Here is a 16,714-nt window from a genome sequence, read left to right as displayed (position 1 = left end):
GGGATGACCCCGGAGAACAACATCCCTGAGACTCAGGGTGGGGAAGCATATACCTTGACTTGGACAAAGAGAGTCTCTGCCCTAGTAGTGCCTGACCCAAGGGAGACTCAGAATAGGGGCCGCTGCCTCCCACAGAATTGGGAGGGTGGGAGGAAGGAAGACTGAAGCTCTTCAACAGGGAAGCCAAGGCCTCCAGGAGATTCTCATCTTCCCTGGGGGTGCAAGAGGGATAAATACCTCCCCTCACTGTCCCTCACCTCTTTCTCAGGCAGGTTTTACACTGGGGCCTGGGGCCTGGGGCCACCGCACCGGAAGCAATCCGGAGCCAACTGCTTCCTTCTCCAAACAATGCAGGATCCTGCTAACCAGGCTGAAATCTGGGACTGAACACAGGGGCATGGGTCTAGGTTCTTCAAACACCCACACCCAGCACCCAGCTCCACCAGGTCAGGGAGAGCTTGCATGGTCCCACTCAACTGCGCTCAGATTCCCAGAGGGCGAGGAACCCCCATCCGGAGCTGGAGGACTTGGATGCTGGAGAGTTCATAGAGGGTTGGGGAGGGGGGTGGTGCCCTGAGAGGAAACTACAGAGGGGAATAAGCCTTAGGTTTGGGGTTTTGATATGCAAAGGCTGAGACTACAGCAAGAGGAAAGAAAGTTAGACTTGGTAAGGAAGGGCTTCCCAAAGGTAAGGAAGGGCTTCCCAAAGGTAAGGAAGGAGTTCTGTAAAGTTCCGGGGATTTGGACAGGATCTGGCTCTGACCAGAGCCCCTGCTGACATCTTTAAGAGGCCCAGTGATGGGGAGTGGTTGGGGGCAAAAAATATAGAGAGAAAATGGAGGAAGGGGGAGCAAGATTAGGAGAAAAGGAAGTCTTGAGAAGCAGCCGCAAACATCAAAATATCCCTCCATCCCCACATCAACGTCCCACACATCCCTGGTTTGAAAGACGAGGGTGAGGGGAGATGTCCAAGATCTGAGTCTGACCAGGGGAGAAGGGAGTTTGGAACCATCTCTCAGAGAGCCAGAAGGCAAACAACTCAGTCTCATAACTCACTTAACTGTCCAGCTTGTCTGATAAATGGTAATACCCTGGCTCGAGGGGGTACGTGGAGATGGGTAGGAGAGAGGGAGGCAGCCAGCCCTCTCCACTACAAAATGTTCCTAATCTCAGCAGGGACCTCAGTAACTCCTCTTCCCATTCCCCATTCCATCTGTTTCTCCATCCTCCCAGGTAGCAAGTATACTCAATTCTGTCTACTAGCAGGGAGTGACATTGCTCCCCAAAGAGAAGGGGACCCTGGGGATTGGGTTCAGGCATAGCAGAGAAGGCAGAAATGGTGGAGAAGGACCCTAGGGCTGCTCCCCTGGAGGGAAAGCAGCAAGGTCTGTGATAGCAGCAGAAAGGAAGGTTAGACATTGAGTCAGGTAAGCTGGAGCCAGGACGTGTCCTTCTCCAGAAAACGAAGGAGAAAGTTCCGTGTCTGTGGGCCTGAGACATGAGGGCAGGGGTGGGGATAGAGGAATCCGTAGGCTGTCCTGGACAACATTGGCCCTACAGGTCTGTGCAGTTTCCCTTTCCCACTCCCCAGAATGGGGTAGAACCGATGATTCACTATTCCCATTCTTAAGGTGAGCACAGTATGGGTGTTTGGGGAGGGGTCCTCGCTCCAGGACTTTGGATAGAGTTTGGTTTGAGCTGGGGTTACAGCTGTGGACTGCGTGGAAACTTACAAAAGCACCCACCAACTTGGTGTGGCAGATAGCACCGCTTTGGAACCCTGGGGGTGAAGCTCCCTGGGGCCATTCCTGACCAGGCTGGGGACTTTTTCTGCTCTCCACAGAGACCCCCCTTTTCCCTCTGCCTTCCATCGTGGGGCTCTTGATGGGTCACTCTCTCTCAACATTTTTTTCTATCCCTCCCAGAAGTCGCTGTACCCAAATCTCTCTGCCTCAGTTTCCCCTCTCACTTCACAGGGCTGAGAACAAGAGGAAACAACATGCATAACTGAGGAAGTCATGGGCAAGGGCTGGTCTGAAGGGTATTCAGGGCAGAGCCTCTTTCCTCCTCTTGGGCAGATAATTGATGTGGGGTGGGGGGTAGGCGGACAGAGTCCCCAAGACGGCATAACTGAGAGCTACTGAATATATTGTCTTTCTGGGCACAGCTACTTCCTGACCCCTTAACCTCCCTCCCCGCACTGAAGCAAGTTGTGGGGAGGGGAAGAGAGAGAGAGAGAGAGATAGTCTGGTTTCAGAGAAAAACTTTCCCAATCACAATCTGGCAAAATTTAGAAGATGGAGGAGGGGTGCACGATGGTATTGGGTCCAGATTTTTCCCTGGATGAGAGGACTAAAATGACGGGAAGGGATGAGATCCCACCCCTTCCAAATCAGGGGCCCAGCCCAGCCCAACCCCATGACCCCAGCTCAAAGCTTGAGCAAGACTTGAACCAGTGACTCACAAGTAAGAGGGAAAATCGCTGACATTAAAGAAAGGCAAGAGGGCCCCCCATTTCTCCAAAAGGACACGGCTCTAGCCCAAACCTAACTGCAGTCTACAAAGTGTGTGCGTATGAGGGGAGGAGGGGAAATGCTGGAGAGAAATAAACACATCTACCAAAGGAGCAGGGAATTAGGGGGTGGGGGCATAGCCATAACCCCATCCAGCCTCCAACTCTCCTTCCAGTACAAACTGTGATCAGACCAGAAGTCAGGGAGAAAGCAGCCTTCCTCCACCCTCCCACCTCAGCATTCCAGGCCATTCTCCAGTCCCCTTCCCCAATGATGACATCTAACGTTTTTCATCTCAAAGCTCCCAGGAATTAAGAAGGAAAATTCAAAGTCATATAGCTTCGCCTTCCCCCACCCGCTACACCCCCCAACACAGCCCTTTCCAGGCTACTGACAGAGGCCCTGAGAGGGGGAAGTGCTCATTTCGGAACCCAGGCTGGCAGCCCGCTGGATCCTGGACCCAGGCCTTCAAGCCCGGTCTCCAAGGGCCCAGATTCCACACCCAAGCAGGGGGCCCTCCCGTGGCCCTCTCTCTCCCCACCACAGCCATCCTCCCTGTCCTGCCTGCCCTCTGCCCAGCGGGGCACCCCTGACCCGGCTACCCTTCCAGATGCAGAGGCCACTGCAAAAGGACCCCCGCCCCCTTTTGCAGCCAGTAAACAGCAAATCCGGATTCCTTTACAATTCAGATGTGTTGTGTGGGGGGGTGGAGGATGTAGGGGAGGCAGAGGCCCTCCCCCACCAGAGATAGGAAAAGAAGGCCTCTAGATGTCAGGATCAGTAAAAAGGGGATCCCTCCTCTCCCTTCCCAGGCCTCTGGTCTTTGTTTGGGCTGGGGGGGTCCCAGAAGCATCATTTGCCCGGGGCCCCTATCCTCCAAATTGGACCCCCATCCCCACCCCCAGTCAGGCCGCTGCTGTGTCAGCTGGACTGGGATAACAAAAGGCACCCCCTCCCGCGTCTCCCTTTCCCATCCGAACGCAGGAGTGGGGGCTGGGGAGTGGGTGTCCCCAGGGGTCCAAGGGGGCCGCGGAATCTCACTCACCATCGACAGCGGCCGCGACCAGAGCTGAGAGCAGGGGCAGCAACAGCAGCAGCGGCGGGGTCAGCATGGTGTGGGCTGATGCAAGCAGCAGCCCCCTGCCCTCTGGTCCTGTTACTTTTCGCCGTCGCCGCCCCCCCCAATTGGGGGGTCCCCCCTTTTCCTCCTTCCTCCCTTCTCCTCCTCTATTCTTATCCTATCCTTCAGCAAAGCTCACCAGGGGTCTGGGTGAAGAGGTAGAGTTCGGAGCCCCTTGGGGAGGGCCTGCAGACGGGGGTGCACCCTCTGCCCCCAAATCCAAACCCTTCACCCCCGGCTTTTCTCTTCGTTCCTCTTTTTCCCCCTCCCGGGCGAAGCTCACAGCCCCATCTCCGAGCCGCCTCCGGCTGCAAAAATGCACAATTGGGAGGAGGCGGGGTGGGGGAGTGGGGGGCGTGGACCGGGTGGGGGAGCCTTCGGAAGGGGCCTGATGGAGCTATGGGGTCTCCCCTCGTTTCCGCCTCCTCAGTGCACGGGCCTGGAGCTCGCACCACTGTTCCCCGGACTGAGGTGCCGCGGGGCGGGCTGAGGGGGGGGGAGAGGGAGGGGACCGGGAGAGGAGGGAGGGAGAGAAGGGGCGGGGAAAGAAAAAAAAGGGGGGGGGGGAGAAAGAGCTACGCGGCAATCCTGTGAGTGCGCATGCGCCGATTTGGCGCGCTGCCCTGGGGAGGGGGAGTCAGAGCGGCGACCAGATCTGGATCTCTGGCTACCGGTCCGAGAGCGGGGGTTCCCGGGGTCCCGCTGGCTGGCTTTGGGCCTGGAGCGCCCATTCCCGTGACTGGGCCTTTCTCCCTGGCGCTCGGCAGCTGAAGGGGCGAGGGGGGTTGGGCAGGGGGGGTTGAGGAGAGCTGAGCGGCTTTTCTTTGAAACTCGGTGTCTTTCCCTAGAATTTCAGGCCCCGTCTGCGGATCCAAGACCGGGAGGTCTGGACCGAGGCCTGATCTCCTGGGGGAACCCTGACTGTGCCTTCCCATGACTGGGGTGGGGTCGGGGGCTGCCAGTCCGCGGGGAAGATGCGGGGAGAAGCTGAGCTTTGATTTGGAGACTTTGTAAAACCTGGACGGGGATTGGGGCCTGCGGCGGAGGGGGGCGGGGTGGGGGAGGGGCCGAGACGGCCTGCCCCAACCTCGCTCCCGGACTTGGAGTAAACAGGGACACCCGCCGGGACACGCCGGAGCTTGTCCGCCCGCCTAGGGCTTGGGGATGGAGCCCACCTTAGTGCCCGCCCCGCCCTGCTTGCCTGGCACCGGGAGAGGCAGGCCCTGGTTTGGAGGGAGGTGAGTCACCAGCGGGTGGGGTTAAGTAAGTTCCACCCACCTTCGCTCCAAGAGGTCGGGGCTCATTTATTTTTTTGTTTGGTGTTTTGTTTTTTTATACCTTCTGACTGGCTTCCCACCAAGTCGGGGTTTTAGATTCCGAGCAACAGGGATTTGGAATAAGATGAGGGACTCTGGACCTCTGTTTCCAGGCCTCGAGTTCTAAGGAGGTGTCTGCTGAGTGCCGGACCTTTGTCCCAGCCTGAGCCCGTAAGGGAATGCTGCTTTGAGTCCACAGGGCGCCGGGCGGTTCCCAGAGCCCAGTGAATGTGCTTCTGGCCACTGCCCCCTTCAGGGCGGTGTTTTAAGGCTGTACCTTGGGTGTCTGACTTTCTGGTGTCTGGAAGTCAGAGTTCAGGGAGACAGCAGGCGACGCCAGAAATTCACATTAGAGATGAGGGAGGCTTGCACCACCCTTCTCCCTTTTAAAGTTCTGTTCAAGGAAAGGCCCCAAATCCTCACGCCAGCCTGGCCCTGGCAGAAAGTGGAGCAGCATGGAGGACTTGTCTATTGATGGCAGTGAGAGCAAGAGAGGAATCCAGAAGGAGCTAGACCTTTTCACCAAACCAGAGCTTCCTCCTGGCTCGCGTTGCTCAAGGCCAAGGCCACCTGCCTTTAGTCTCCCAGGCCAGAAACCTCAGACTTACTGCCAACTTGTCTTCTGGGCCTTTCTCTCCTATACCAATCTTGGAAACCTGTGCTCAAGATTTGTCATTTTTTTCCTTTGAAATAGAGTTCAGATTTCCTCCGTTTCCACTGCTGGAGTTTCTTTGGGCAGGGGTGGGGTCTTATTCATCCTTTCATCCAGACCTCATGGGCTAACACAGTGGTGGTCTCATGGCAGCGACTTACTAACATTTTAATGAACTACTACTAGGTTCCTTCTTCTCCCAGGACCCTCTCTCCTTGTTGTCATCCAAGTGAAGTCAGATTGAAACAGACTTCAGACGGCTTTGCAAGGAAAAAGCTAGCTGGAGTGACCATACGTAGCCCAAGAGGGTTATGTGGGGGCAGCCCCATTCCTCTCCCAGATACCTGTCTCATGCAGGTGAAATCTTCCTGAAACTGCTTTCCCTGTGTCTCTTCCTGGCTGGCAAACCTCTACTGGGTGTCTATAGACAATGGAATCAAATGTGGACTCTTCTCCCAGTCCTGGCCTCCCAATATCTGGCCTCAGCCAGCATATCAACACTTCTCGTTTGCTACGTCCCAACCCCTGCTATCTCCTGAATGTGAATGTGTGTTTATTTTTATGAACGTTATATTGTAAAAATGGTAATACTTAGTGGTTGCAAAACTCAGAGTATAGGAAGGTACAAGATGAAAAGTAAACTTGCCACTACTCTCCATACTCCCATTCTTCAGTCCCACCCTCAGAATAATCACTACTAAGAGTTCCTTGGGTCTCCTTCCAAGAGGTTTTTTTTTTGAAATGATAAACAGGGAATTCCTTGGTGGTCCAGTGGTTAGGACTCAGTGCTTTCACTGCCAGGGGCCCAGCTACAATCCTTAGTCGGGGAACTAAGACCCCACAAGCCACTTGGTGTGGCCAAAAAAAAACGATAAACAAATATAAACATCTTTTAAAACCACAAATGAGCTCATACAGTATATACTGTTCTGGAACTTGCTTTTTTTTCAGTTAACTCATCTTGATCCCTTTCCACATTGTACACACACATCTAGCTCACTCTTTGTATTGGCTACTTGGAATCTCCTTGCTTGGATACTCCACAGTCTACTGGGATTGTTGGGCCCTTGGGTTATTTCCAATGTGTGAAGTGCTGAGGTTGTCTCTATAAGACAAGAGAATGCATATTTCTACTTGAGCCTTTAATTATACTCTTCTCTCAGCTGCTTCCTACCCTCATCAGCAAGGCTCTCCTGTTATTCTCACTCTGCCCATCACTCCTGTTCCAAACTTGCTCTCAAGATAGCCTCAGTACCGAGAACTTAGCACTTAATTTCGAGGGTTCTGTGTCTACCATCAGACCATAAGGTGGTCCCTAAGGGCAAGTAACATGTCTTTTACTTCTTGTATCCACCCAGTGTTAGGACCTCTTGATTGTTCAGTGGGTAAGCTGACAGGAGTGTTAGGACTAGGGGAGTCTGCACTGGTAGAGGAGACAATCATAACTAAGTACCATCGAACGGGATGTGCCTGGAAGCATTTTCTCCGTATTTCTCCTATAGCACCCGTTATATAGTCCCTCTCTCCCTCAGCTTCTTCTCTTTCTCCCCACTTCTATTCAAAGAAGCTTTTTCCATCTTCAAACCCTTGAGTTGGAATTGTAACCAAATAGAGGAAACCAAGGAGGAATTCTGTGCAACCCATGATCGGGAAACCAAGAATGGTGACAGTGGGCAAAGAAATTGGTGAAGAGGATATCCCCTTTTTTTGGATCTCCCAGCAGATTATTAAACATCTCCCTTTCCTGTCGACTGTAACAGGCACTGAGATGGGGCATTAAGGGGGCAGCTCTGGGATTGAATGTCAGGCCAGAGACTGACACCACCTAGCGGTCAGCTAAAGAAGTGTAAACAGGAAGAGTGTCTGAAGGGTCTGGTGGAAAGTGGGAAGAGAACCAAGATTTACTGAGTACTTACCATATACTAAGTCCATGCAGTGGATTTTACATGGATTAGCTCATTTAAGTCTTATAACCGCCTTGTGGCATAAGTGTTCTTTTCAGTTTGTAGATAAGGAAATAGAGTCTCAGAAAAATTAAGGAATCTGCCCCAAAGCACAGTGCAGATTGGAGCCCAGTTTTCTTTCATTTAATAAACATTTATTAGGTACCTCATATGTGCCAGTTACATTGGTAAGCACTAGGGACGAGAGATGGAAACACACAGTCTCAGCCTTCAAGAAGTGTACAGGTTAGTGGGGCTGTGCAACTAAATCACTGACAGTTACAACAAAGTACCTTAATGCCTGTGATAAAGGTACATGGCACAGAGGGAACCAGGGCAGGATACCTATTCCAGATAAGAGGGTCAAAGCAGGGCAGAGTAGATGATACCAGGCTATGTGTTGAAAGAGAGGAAGGAGATGATAAACAATGACAGAAGGAAAGTGTGTTTTAGGCTGGAGGACAGGCAAAGGCATGGAGGCATGAAGAAGTTTAAAACATTTGAGGCAGTTATGGTATGACTGAAGCTTAAGGTACTTATTGGGGAAGATAATGGATGAAGTATCAGGGATCCTAATCAAAAGGGTGATTTTAGCCACACTAAGGACTTAGAATTTTTTTCTAGAAGTAGTGGGGAGCCAGGTGAGAAATTGATGAAGTCCTTAACGCACAAGGCATAGAGCTGAAGAGGAAGAGGATTCCAGGTAAAGAGGTAGGATCAAGTATATCAATTAGTTTATCATGTTGGCCTAGAGGATAGTGACAGGGAAAGCTGAGTCTAGAAACTGTGGCTCACATTAGAATGTTCTCAACTTCTCAGATTTTGGCAGCACATTAGAATCACCCAGGGAGTTTTAAAATCCCAGTGCTGACAAAAAAAATTCTCAGTGCCAGAGAACTTGTACTACTTGACTTCAAGACTTATAAGCTACTGTAATCAAGACACTATGGTACTGGCATAAGGACTGACAAAGAGATCCGTGGGATAGAATAGAGGGCCAGAAATGACTCACACTTAAAGGTCATTTAATTTTGATGAAGATGTCAAAGCAATCCACTGGGAAAAGGAATATCTTTCCAACAAATTGTGCTGGAACAACTGAATATCCATATGGGAGAAATAAGTAAATCGTGATCCCTACCTCACACCATGTGCAAAAATTGATTCAAGATTAATGATTAAAAAAAAAGATTAATGATAGACCTTAGCCATACAAGCTAATCATAAATTAATGATAGACCTTAGCCATACAAGCTAAATCATAAGGTTTTTAGGTTGAAGACACAGAATATCTTCATGACTTGGAAGTAGGCAAAAATTTCTTATGTTATAGAAAGCAATAACCATAAAAGAAAAAAAAATTGATAAAAGAAATATCCAAATTGATGCTCATCAAAAGACACCATTAAGAAAAGTGAATAAGTAAGCCAAAAGGTAAGCAAAATATTGATCTCACAAAGAACTGGTATTGGGACTTTCCTGGCGGTCCAGTGGTAAGACTCCGCACTTCCATTGCAGGGGGCGTGGGTTCAATCCCTGACCAGGGAACTAAGATCCCACATGCCATGCGGTGCAGCCAAAAAATAAAAAAAATTTAAAAAAAAAGGTATCCAGGATACATAAAAAAGTTCCTATAACACAGTAATAAAAAGACACCCCATTTTAAAAAGATGGACAAAAGATTTGAACAGATACATCACAAAAGAACGTGTATGAATGCCCAATAAGCACATGAAAAGTGCTCAGTATCTCTAGTCATCAAGAAAATGCAAATTAAAACCAGTGAGAGAATTCTCCATACTCACCAAAATGGTTAAGCTTTAAGAAACTGACAATACCAAATGCTAGTGAGAATGTACAGCAACTGGAACTCTCATACAGTGTTGGGAATGTAAAATGTACTATAAATTTGGAAAAATATGTAGCAGTTTCTTATATAACTAAGCACATATCTACCCCATGACCCAGCAATTATACTCCTAGTTATTTATTCAAGAGAAATCAAAACGTATGGTCACACAAAGATTCAAACAATGTTCCTAGGGCTTCCCTGGTGGAGCAGTGGTTAAGAATCTGCCTGCCAATGCAGGGGACACGGGTTTGAGCCCTGGTCTGGGAAGATCCCACATGCCGCGGAGCAGCTATGCCCATGCACCACAACTACTGAGCCTGTGCTCTAGAGCCCACGCTCCCCAACAAGAGAAGCCACCACAATGAGAAGCTGCGCACCGCAATGGTAGCCCCCGCTCCCCGCAACTAAAGAAAGCCCGCGCGCAGCAAAGAAGACCCAATACAGCCATAAATAAATAAATAAATAAATAAAACTTTAAAAAAAAGTAATGTTCATAGTAGTTTTCTTCATAATAGCCAAAAACTGGCTATGGCCCAGGTAGCTATCATTTTTTTACAAAAGGATAAACAAACTATGGTATATCTGTACCATGGGATACTACTTAGTAATAAAAATGGACACAGTATGGATACACACAACAACACGATAAATCTCAAGACATAGTGAGTAAAAGAAGCCAGACATAAAAGCACATCCTGTTTTTTTGTTTTGTTTTGTTTTGTTTTGTTTTTAATTGAAGTATAGTTGATTTACAATGTGTGCCAATCTCTGCTGTACAGCAAAGTGACTCAGTTATACACATATAGACATTCTTTTTTTATATTATTTTCCATTATGGTTTATCACAGGGTATGGAATATAGCTCCCAGTGCTATACATTAGGACCTTGTTTATCCATTCTAAATGTAATAGTTTGCATCTACCAACCCCAAACTCCCAGTCCATCCCTCTCCCTCCAAAGCACATCCTGTTTTATTCCATTTATATGAATTCTAGAACAGACAAAACAAAGCTACCGTGGAAAAAATTAGAACAGTGGCTCCCCCAGGGGGTGGGGTGAGGAAAATGACCTACATCTTGATAGGGATGTAGATGTCATACAGCGACCAAGTGGTAGGGCAAGGATTTGAACCCAGGTGGCCTGGCCCCAGAGCCCATGGTTTTAACCACGTTACATTGCTTTGCCCCTCGTATGCTGCAGACTTGAGTGTGGATGAGGTTACAAGGAAGTGTAGCCTGTGAAGACAGGAGACCGAGAAAGGAGCACCCAGACAGGTAGGTGGAAGACTAGGAGACAGGGACCATGAAAACCAGTGGGGGAAGAGCTTATTCAAGAGTGGCTAACAGTGTTGAATGCTGCTGAGCCGTCCAGACAGAAAAGGGACAGGTCATCATTCTAGGAGGGCATGTGTGATATGGGTCAGAACAGTTTCTTTGGACTGGTGGGGGCAGTGGCCAGCTGGCAGTGTACTGAGGAGGTGAGGAAGGGAAGACAGGGAACGTGAATAACTTTCCCAAGAAGCTTGGCTGTACCGGGGACGAGGGAAAGGCAAGACAGTAATTAGAGTGCTAGTTAGAGGGCTGGAATTTCCTTGCAGAGGCTCAATCCTGATCACAGTTGGCTCCATCCAGAGATGCCTGCTTTCGCCCTCCCACCAGGGCTGCTAATTGTCCTTCTGTGAGGTGAAGGTCTGTTGGCCACAGTAAGCCCCTGACAGCCGCAGGGACCTTGACATTTGGGACCTTGAGATCAGCTGACCCCACCATTGCTCACATCCTGTCATCCTTGGCAGGCCTCAGTGGGCGTTCACCCTTCTGCACTCAGCCTAGTGATTCCTCTTCCTGACCACCCTTGCACTGCTCCCCTTGCACAAGGCACTGGGTCACCCTTGGCTCAGATTATCCTTGCCCCTCTTTGCTTGTCTGAAACATGGCTCTTCCCTGAGGACACTTTTTTTTTTTTAAAGAGATATCACTTATTCTCCCAAGTGGACAAGTCAGGTGGTGGTGGGAGCAAGGGCAGTCAGCCTGCTCTGTGCTCTCCATTTCTTACAGTCAATGTGGCTCCACCAAAGTCTCAGTTAGGGGTGCATCGAGCAGCAAGGACCAGAAAACCCAATTAAAGGAGATTGAATAAAGAGTTTTAGAACAGATCCAGGGCTGGTTGATTCATCAAGAGTTTTCTACTACTTCACGCTGATATTCTGTCTTCAGTGGTTGATGGTCTCTTTCCTCACAGTTGCAACATAGTTGCAGCTATTCCAGACATCACATGTGGACTTGACATTGAAGAAAAACAAAATATTTTCCAAGATCCTCCCAAAGTCCTACTGGCCAGGACAATGGAAATAGCATGATTGACAAGACCAATGAGATGCATCCCCTAAATGCATGGGAAGGGAACACCTGTATGAAATCCAGATTTTGCCAACAAGGGAGAAAGACACACTGCTGAGCAGGCATCATCAGTGTTTGCCCCGACAGTCATACAAATTCCTCTTCCTTTTAAGGGCCAGCTATTTCACCTTCCATTGAGAAGATGTGTAGCATACTGCTTAAGGGCAACAGTGCTTATGCCAGGCTAACTGGCTACAAATCTCAGCTTACTTGCCAGCTCTTTGGCCTTGGGCAGATTACTTAAACTTTCCACACTGCAGTTGCCTCATCTGTAAAACGAGTGCTATCAGCACCATTCAACAGAACTTACTGTGATGATGGAAATGTCCCACGCTTGTGCTCATAAGGTAGCCATTGGTCATACGTGGCTGTTGAGCATTTGAAATGAGACTAGTGCACCTGAGGAACTGAGTTTTTTAATTAAAATTAAAGAATCACAGGGACTTCTTTGGCGGTCCAGTGGTTAAGACTCCCTACTCCAAATGCAGGGGGCATGGGTTTGATCCCTAATTGGGGAACTAAGATCCCACATGCGGCATGGTACAGCCAAAAAAAAAATTAAAGTCATATATGGCTAGTGACTACCACATTGGGCACATAGCTCTATTTCACAGTATTGTTGTAGGATAAAATGTACAGTACCTATATTATATAAAAAGTAGGAATGAAGGTAACACATGAACCCTCACTAAACCTTATTACTTTTGCTGCCATCTGCTGATGGGTCATTTGCCCGCTCTCCTTGAAGAAAGACTTTGGCATACGACTCGCCGTCTTCCTGGCCACCTCAGGTCTTCAGCAAATCCAGGTGGCTTCAGTGTTCATGCAGGTAGTCTAGCAGCACCCTGGCCTCTTGGTTCTTGACCTCCTCAACTCCAGTGCTCACCTCCATGTTGCCATAGCCACTCACTCCCATAGCCGTGACCTCTGCCACACCCTCCCAGGAGAACTCGACGGAAATCTCACCCCCTTGTCTCCGAGCAGCCCTTCAGTTCCTTCTTTCCCTTGCTCCCAGGAAGGCTGATCTTTAGGTTGGTTGAGACTTCCAGTTCCTTGACTCTGTTCTTGCCTTTCCCACTGGCTCCTCATGTCTTTACTTCTCTTCCTAACCGGCCTCAATTCCACAATGCTTCACTTCTCCTCCTCCATCACATGGTCTCCTTCATTATTATTAACCTTCTGAACAGTTCTCCTGGCTTCAGACTTACTCTTTAAATCCATCTTCCACGCTGCAGCCAGGGTGGTCTCTCTACTAAATCTCATCATATTACTCACCTGCCCTAAATCCTCTAATGTTCCCCATTGACAACTACTACCATTTCCAGAAGGTACCTTGCTCCCACAGTATCCATGCTTTTGCACATGCTAGATCCCCTTCCTGGTTTAACTCTCCTCCTGTTCTTTGCCTCGGTAACTCCTGAATCTTAATTTCCTTTAAGATTCAGTTCCGGCATCACCTCCCTGATCTCTCCTAACTCCTAACCCCTACCTAGTTTAGGTGCCCCTCCCACAGCACAGCGCTCTCACAGCACCCTGTGCTTCACTGGAATCACAGCCCCAATTATGCTGTTGTATCATTGTTGACAAATCTGACTCCCCCTCTCAGCTATAAGAGCCTAAGAACAGACACCCAACAAATTTTTTATTGAATTAACTGGACACAGATTCTGGGAGGATGGCTTTTGTTTGCTTGCTATCAGTTTGATTCACTTTTTTAAAAAAAAAAATTTATTTTTATTTTTGTCTGCATTGGGTTTTTGTTGCTGCAAGCGGGCTTTCTCTAGTTGCAGGGAGCAGGGGCCACTCTTGTCGCGGAGCATGGGCTCCAGGTGTGCGGGCCTCAGCAGTTGCGGCACACGGGCCCAGCAGTTGTGGCTCGCGGGCTCTAGAGCACAGGCTCAGTGGTTGTGGTGCATGCCTAGCCGCTCCGCGGCATGTGGGATCCTCCCGGACCAGGGCTCAAACCCGTGTCCCCTGCATTGGCAGGCGGACTCCCAACCACTGCACCACCAGGGAAGCCCTGATTCACTTTTTTAAAGGTGGAGGGATTTGAACATGTTTATATGCTGAGGGTAAAGAGCTGTAATAGGGAATTCCATGGTGGTCCAGTGGTTAGAACTTGGCACTTTCACTGCCATGGTCCGGGTTCAATCCCTGGTCGGGCAACTAAGATCCCACAAGACTCAAAGCATGGCCAGAAAAAAAAAGAGCTGTAATAATTAGCAACTGAGAGGCTGGAGATCTGGAGGATGGAGGGGACAATTAATGGAACAGTGCCTGGGGAGGCAGAAGGAGAAGCCCTGAGCACAGGTGGAGAAACATACTTTGGGCAGGGGCAGGGACAGAGACACCCTCTGCTCTGAGCCTGAAGGGATGGTGCAGGTGCTGATGAAATGTCTGTTGGCAGACAGCAGGAACCTGGAGGAGTTTCCAACTGATAGCCTCCATTTCCTCTAATCTAAATGGTGAGTTGGTATCAAGGTGGATGGAAATTTGGGGAGAATAGAAAAGGCCTGGGAGACAGAGCTGCCTAGGGGCCCACAGCACCTTCCCACACTTCTTCTGTGAAATTTCCTTCTATCCCTCAGTCCTCCACAAATCCCAGGCTGCTGCCCAGTGCTCCTGAATGTGGCGCGCGTTCACCTTGTCTGTGAAATATACTAAGCTCCTGCCATCAATCCATCACTGTTTAGTCCTCATATGAGAGAGTATGTAAAACAGCCCAGCCACAGGTACACAGTAAGCACTCAGTAAATGGTAGTTTTTGTATTCACTAGTGAGGATGAATTTTGTTTTTTTCTAGCTGCATAGCAGAGTCTACAGGATGATATGTGTCCCCGCCCTCTGGGAGCTTATGTCCTTGTCGGAGAAGGAGGTACCCATAATTAAAAAGCAATGCAAAGTGATACGGGATGGTTACCAACATCCAAATGGTGCTTTGTTTTTGATCACAACCAGCACTGAAAAGTATCTTTTACATGAAGACCTAGAACTCAGATAAATATATAAAACAGAAACAAATTTCATTAGACACCACTTATCCTCACTTTGTGTGATGCATTCTGATATTTTCTATTCTATCATACTTTGTTTTAAAAAAGTGATGGTCAGTGGACTTCCCTGATGGCACAGTGGTTAAGAATCCGCCTGCCAGTGCAGGGGACATGGGTTCAATCCCTGGTCCAGGAAGATCCCACATGCCGTGGAGCAACTAAGGCGCATGAGCCACAACTACTGAGCCTGCGCTCAGGAGCCCGCGAGCCACAACTGAGCCTGCATGCTACAACTACTGAAGCCCGTGCGCCTAGAGCCGGTGCTCCGCAACAAGAGAAGCCACTGCAGTGAGAAGCCCGTGCACCGCAATGAAGAGTAGCCCCCGCTCACTGCAACTAGAGAACGCCCCCGCGCAGCAGTGAAGAACCGACGCAGCCATAAATAAATGAATAAATAAATAAATTCATTAAAAAAATAGTGATGGTCAAGGCTCACTGTTATGGGTTGAACTGGGTCTCTCGAAAATTGGTATATTAATACATTGAATTCATATATCCCTCAAAAGTTCATATTCATATGAGGTACCCCCAGTACCTCAGAATGTGACCTGATTTGGAGATAGGGTCTTTACAAAGGTAATCAAGTTAAAATGAGGTCCTTAGGGTGGGCCCTAATCCAATATGACTGGTATCCTTATAAAAAGGGGAAACTTGGGAATTACCTGGTGGTTAGGACTCGGTGCTTTCATTGCCGCCGGGGCCCCAGGTTTGATCCCTGGTCGGGGAACTAAGATCCCGCAAGCTGCGTGGTGCAGCAAAAAATGGTGGAAACTTGGAGACAGACTTGCATATAGGGAGAATACCATGTTAATAGGAAGATATGGCCATCTACAAGCCGAGGAGAGGGGCCTGGAACGGATTCTCTCTCTCAGCCCGCAGAGGGGACCAACCCTGCCAACACCTTGACCTTGGACTTCCGGCCTCTGGTACTCTGACACAATGAATTCCTTCTGTGGTCTAAGCCATCCCCCACCCCCACCCCCAGCTGCGGTGCTTTGTTATGGCAGCCCTAGCAAACGAATACACTCACCAAACTGATTTTGTGACTCACCATTGGGTTGCAACATGCAGTTCATAGACTACAAAATGCTTTTTTCCTCTGCTTTCCCTCATGCGATCTTTACAGAAAGTGGACGGATGGTGGGACCCGGAGGAGGGTGAGGCAAGCAAAGCACTCACTCTCAGGGTCATGCAAATGGGGGTGTTATTACCAGTAGTCTAGCCAACCACTCACTTGCACCACCTTGAAGATGAGTGCCTTCTCCAATTTGGCACCCTCGACACCTCCCCCTGGCCTAGGCCATGGCAAGTAGGTATAGCTTTTGTCTCCATTTGAGGGGTTGACACACAGTCACAAAGCTTTTAAGTGGAGTCAGACCCGTGTCAGATATGCCTCTAAATTCCTTTGACGACATCACAGTGTCCCCATCAGGGCAATCAGTTAGAGAAGATGATAATAAATATTGTTTTACCTCCAGTACTTGCTCCTCGCCTTCCTACCCCCCAAAAAGAGCCAAAGTTCACTCCTCTCCTCCTCTTGCCAAAGTTCTGAAGGACTTGGCCCTCCAGAGACCCTTAGATGGCAAAGCCTGAATTCAGCCGATGTCTGTGGATGTCTGCAGGCAGAGTGGGCGCCCGGGAGCACACACGAAGTGCACGTGTCGTGAGTGCCTTTGTGAGCATGCTGTCATCCTAGCCGTTTAAACCCATGGACGGGTTGCCTGCCTGCCATCTCCACCCCGGCTCTCCCTCCTTTTCAACTGGCTGCCTTCCAGACACAATAAATACATAAACATACCTCCAATAGCCTCTGCCTTTGTGGCAGTAATATTACCCTCAAATCCGGGGACCCTATGTAGGATGGAGGC

At 49.3% G+C, this 16,714-nt stretch overlaps 1 protein-coding gene across 4 annotated transcripts in view; it reads right to left on the bottom strand.

Annotated features, from left to right (window-relative positions):
* The window catches only part of LRP1 (LDL receptor related protein 1), a 79,060-nt gene extending 74,953 nt beyond the window's left edge, over nt 1–4,107 (bottom strand). For 2 of the 4 annotated variants that reach the window (XM_033440411.2, XM_033440410.2), the window contains exon 1: nt 3,559–4,014. Coding sequence is in view for 3 of the 4 variants with exons in the window: in XM_033440410.2 (XP_033296301.2) it covers nt 3,559–3,625 (67 nt within the window). In the remaining variant the exon portion in view is untranslated. Of the gene's footprint in view, nt 1–3,558 lie in introns of all 4 variants that reach the window. The other 2 variants (XM_004276518.3, XM_033440412.2) reach the window with 2 other exon arrangements.
* Between the last annotated feature and the right edge of the window lie 12,607 nt (nt 4,108–16,714).

This window comes from Orcinus orca, chromosome 11 (assembly GCF_937001465.1).
Source record: "Orcinus orca chromosome 11, mOrcOrc1.1, whole genome shotgun sequence".
Lineage (NCBI taxonomy): Eukaryota > Metazoa > Chordata > Mammalia > Artiodactyla > Delphinidae > Orcinus > Orcinus orca.
The sequence above is the reverse complement of the archived record's forward strand: the minus strand, read 5'-3'. Positions and strand labels throughout refer to the sequence as shown.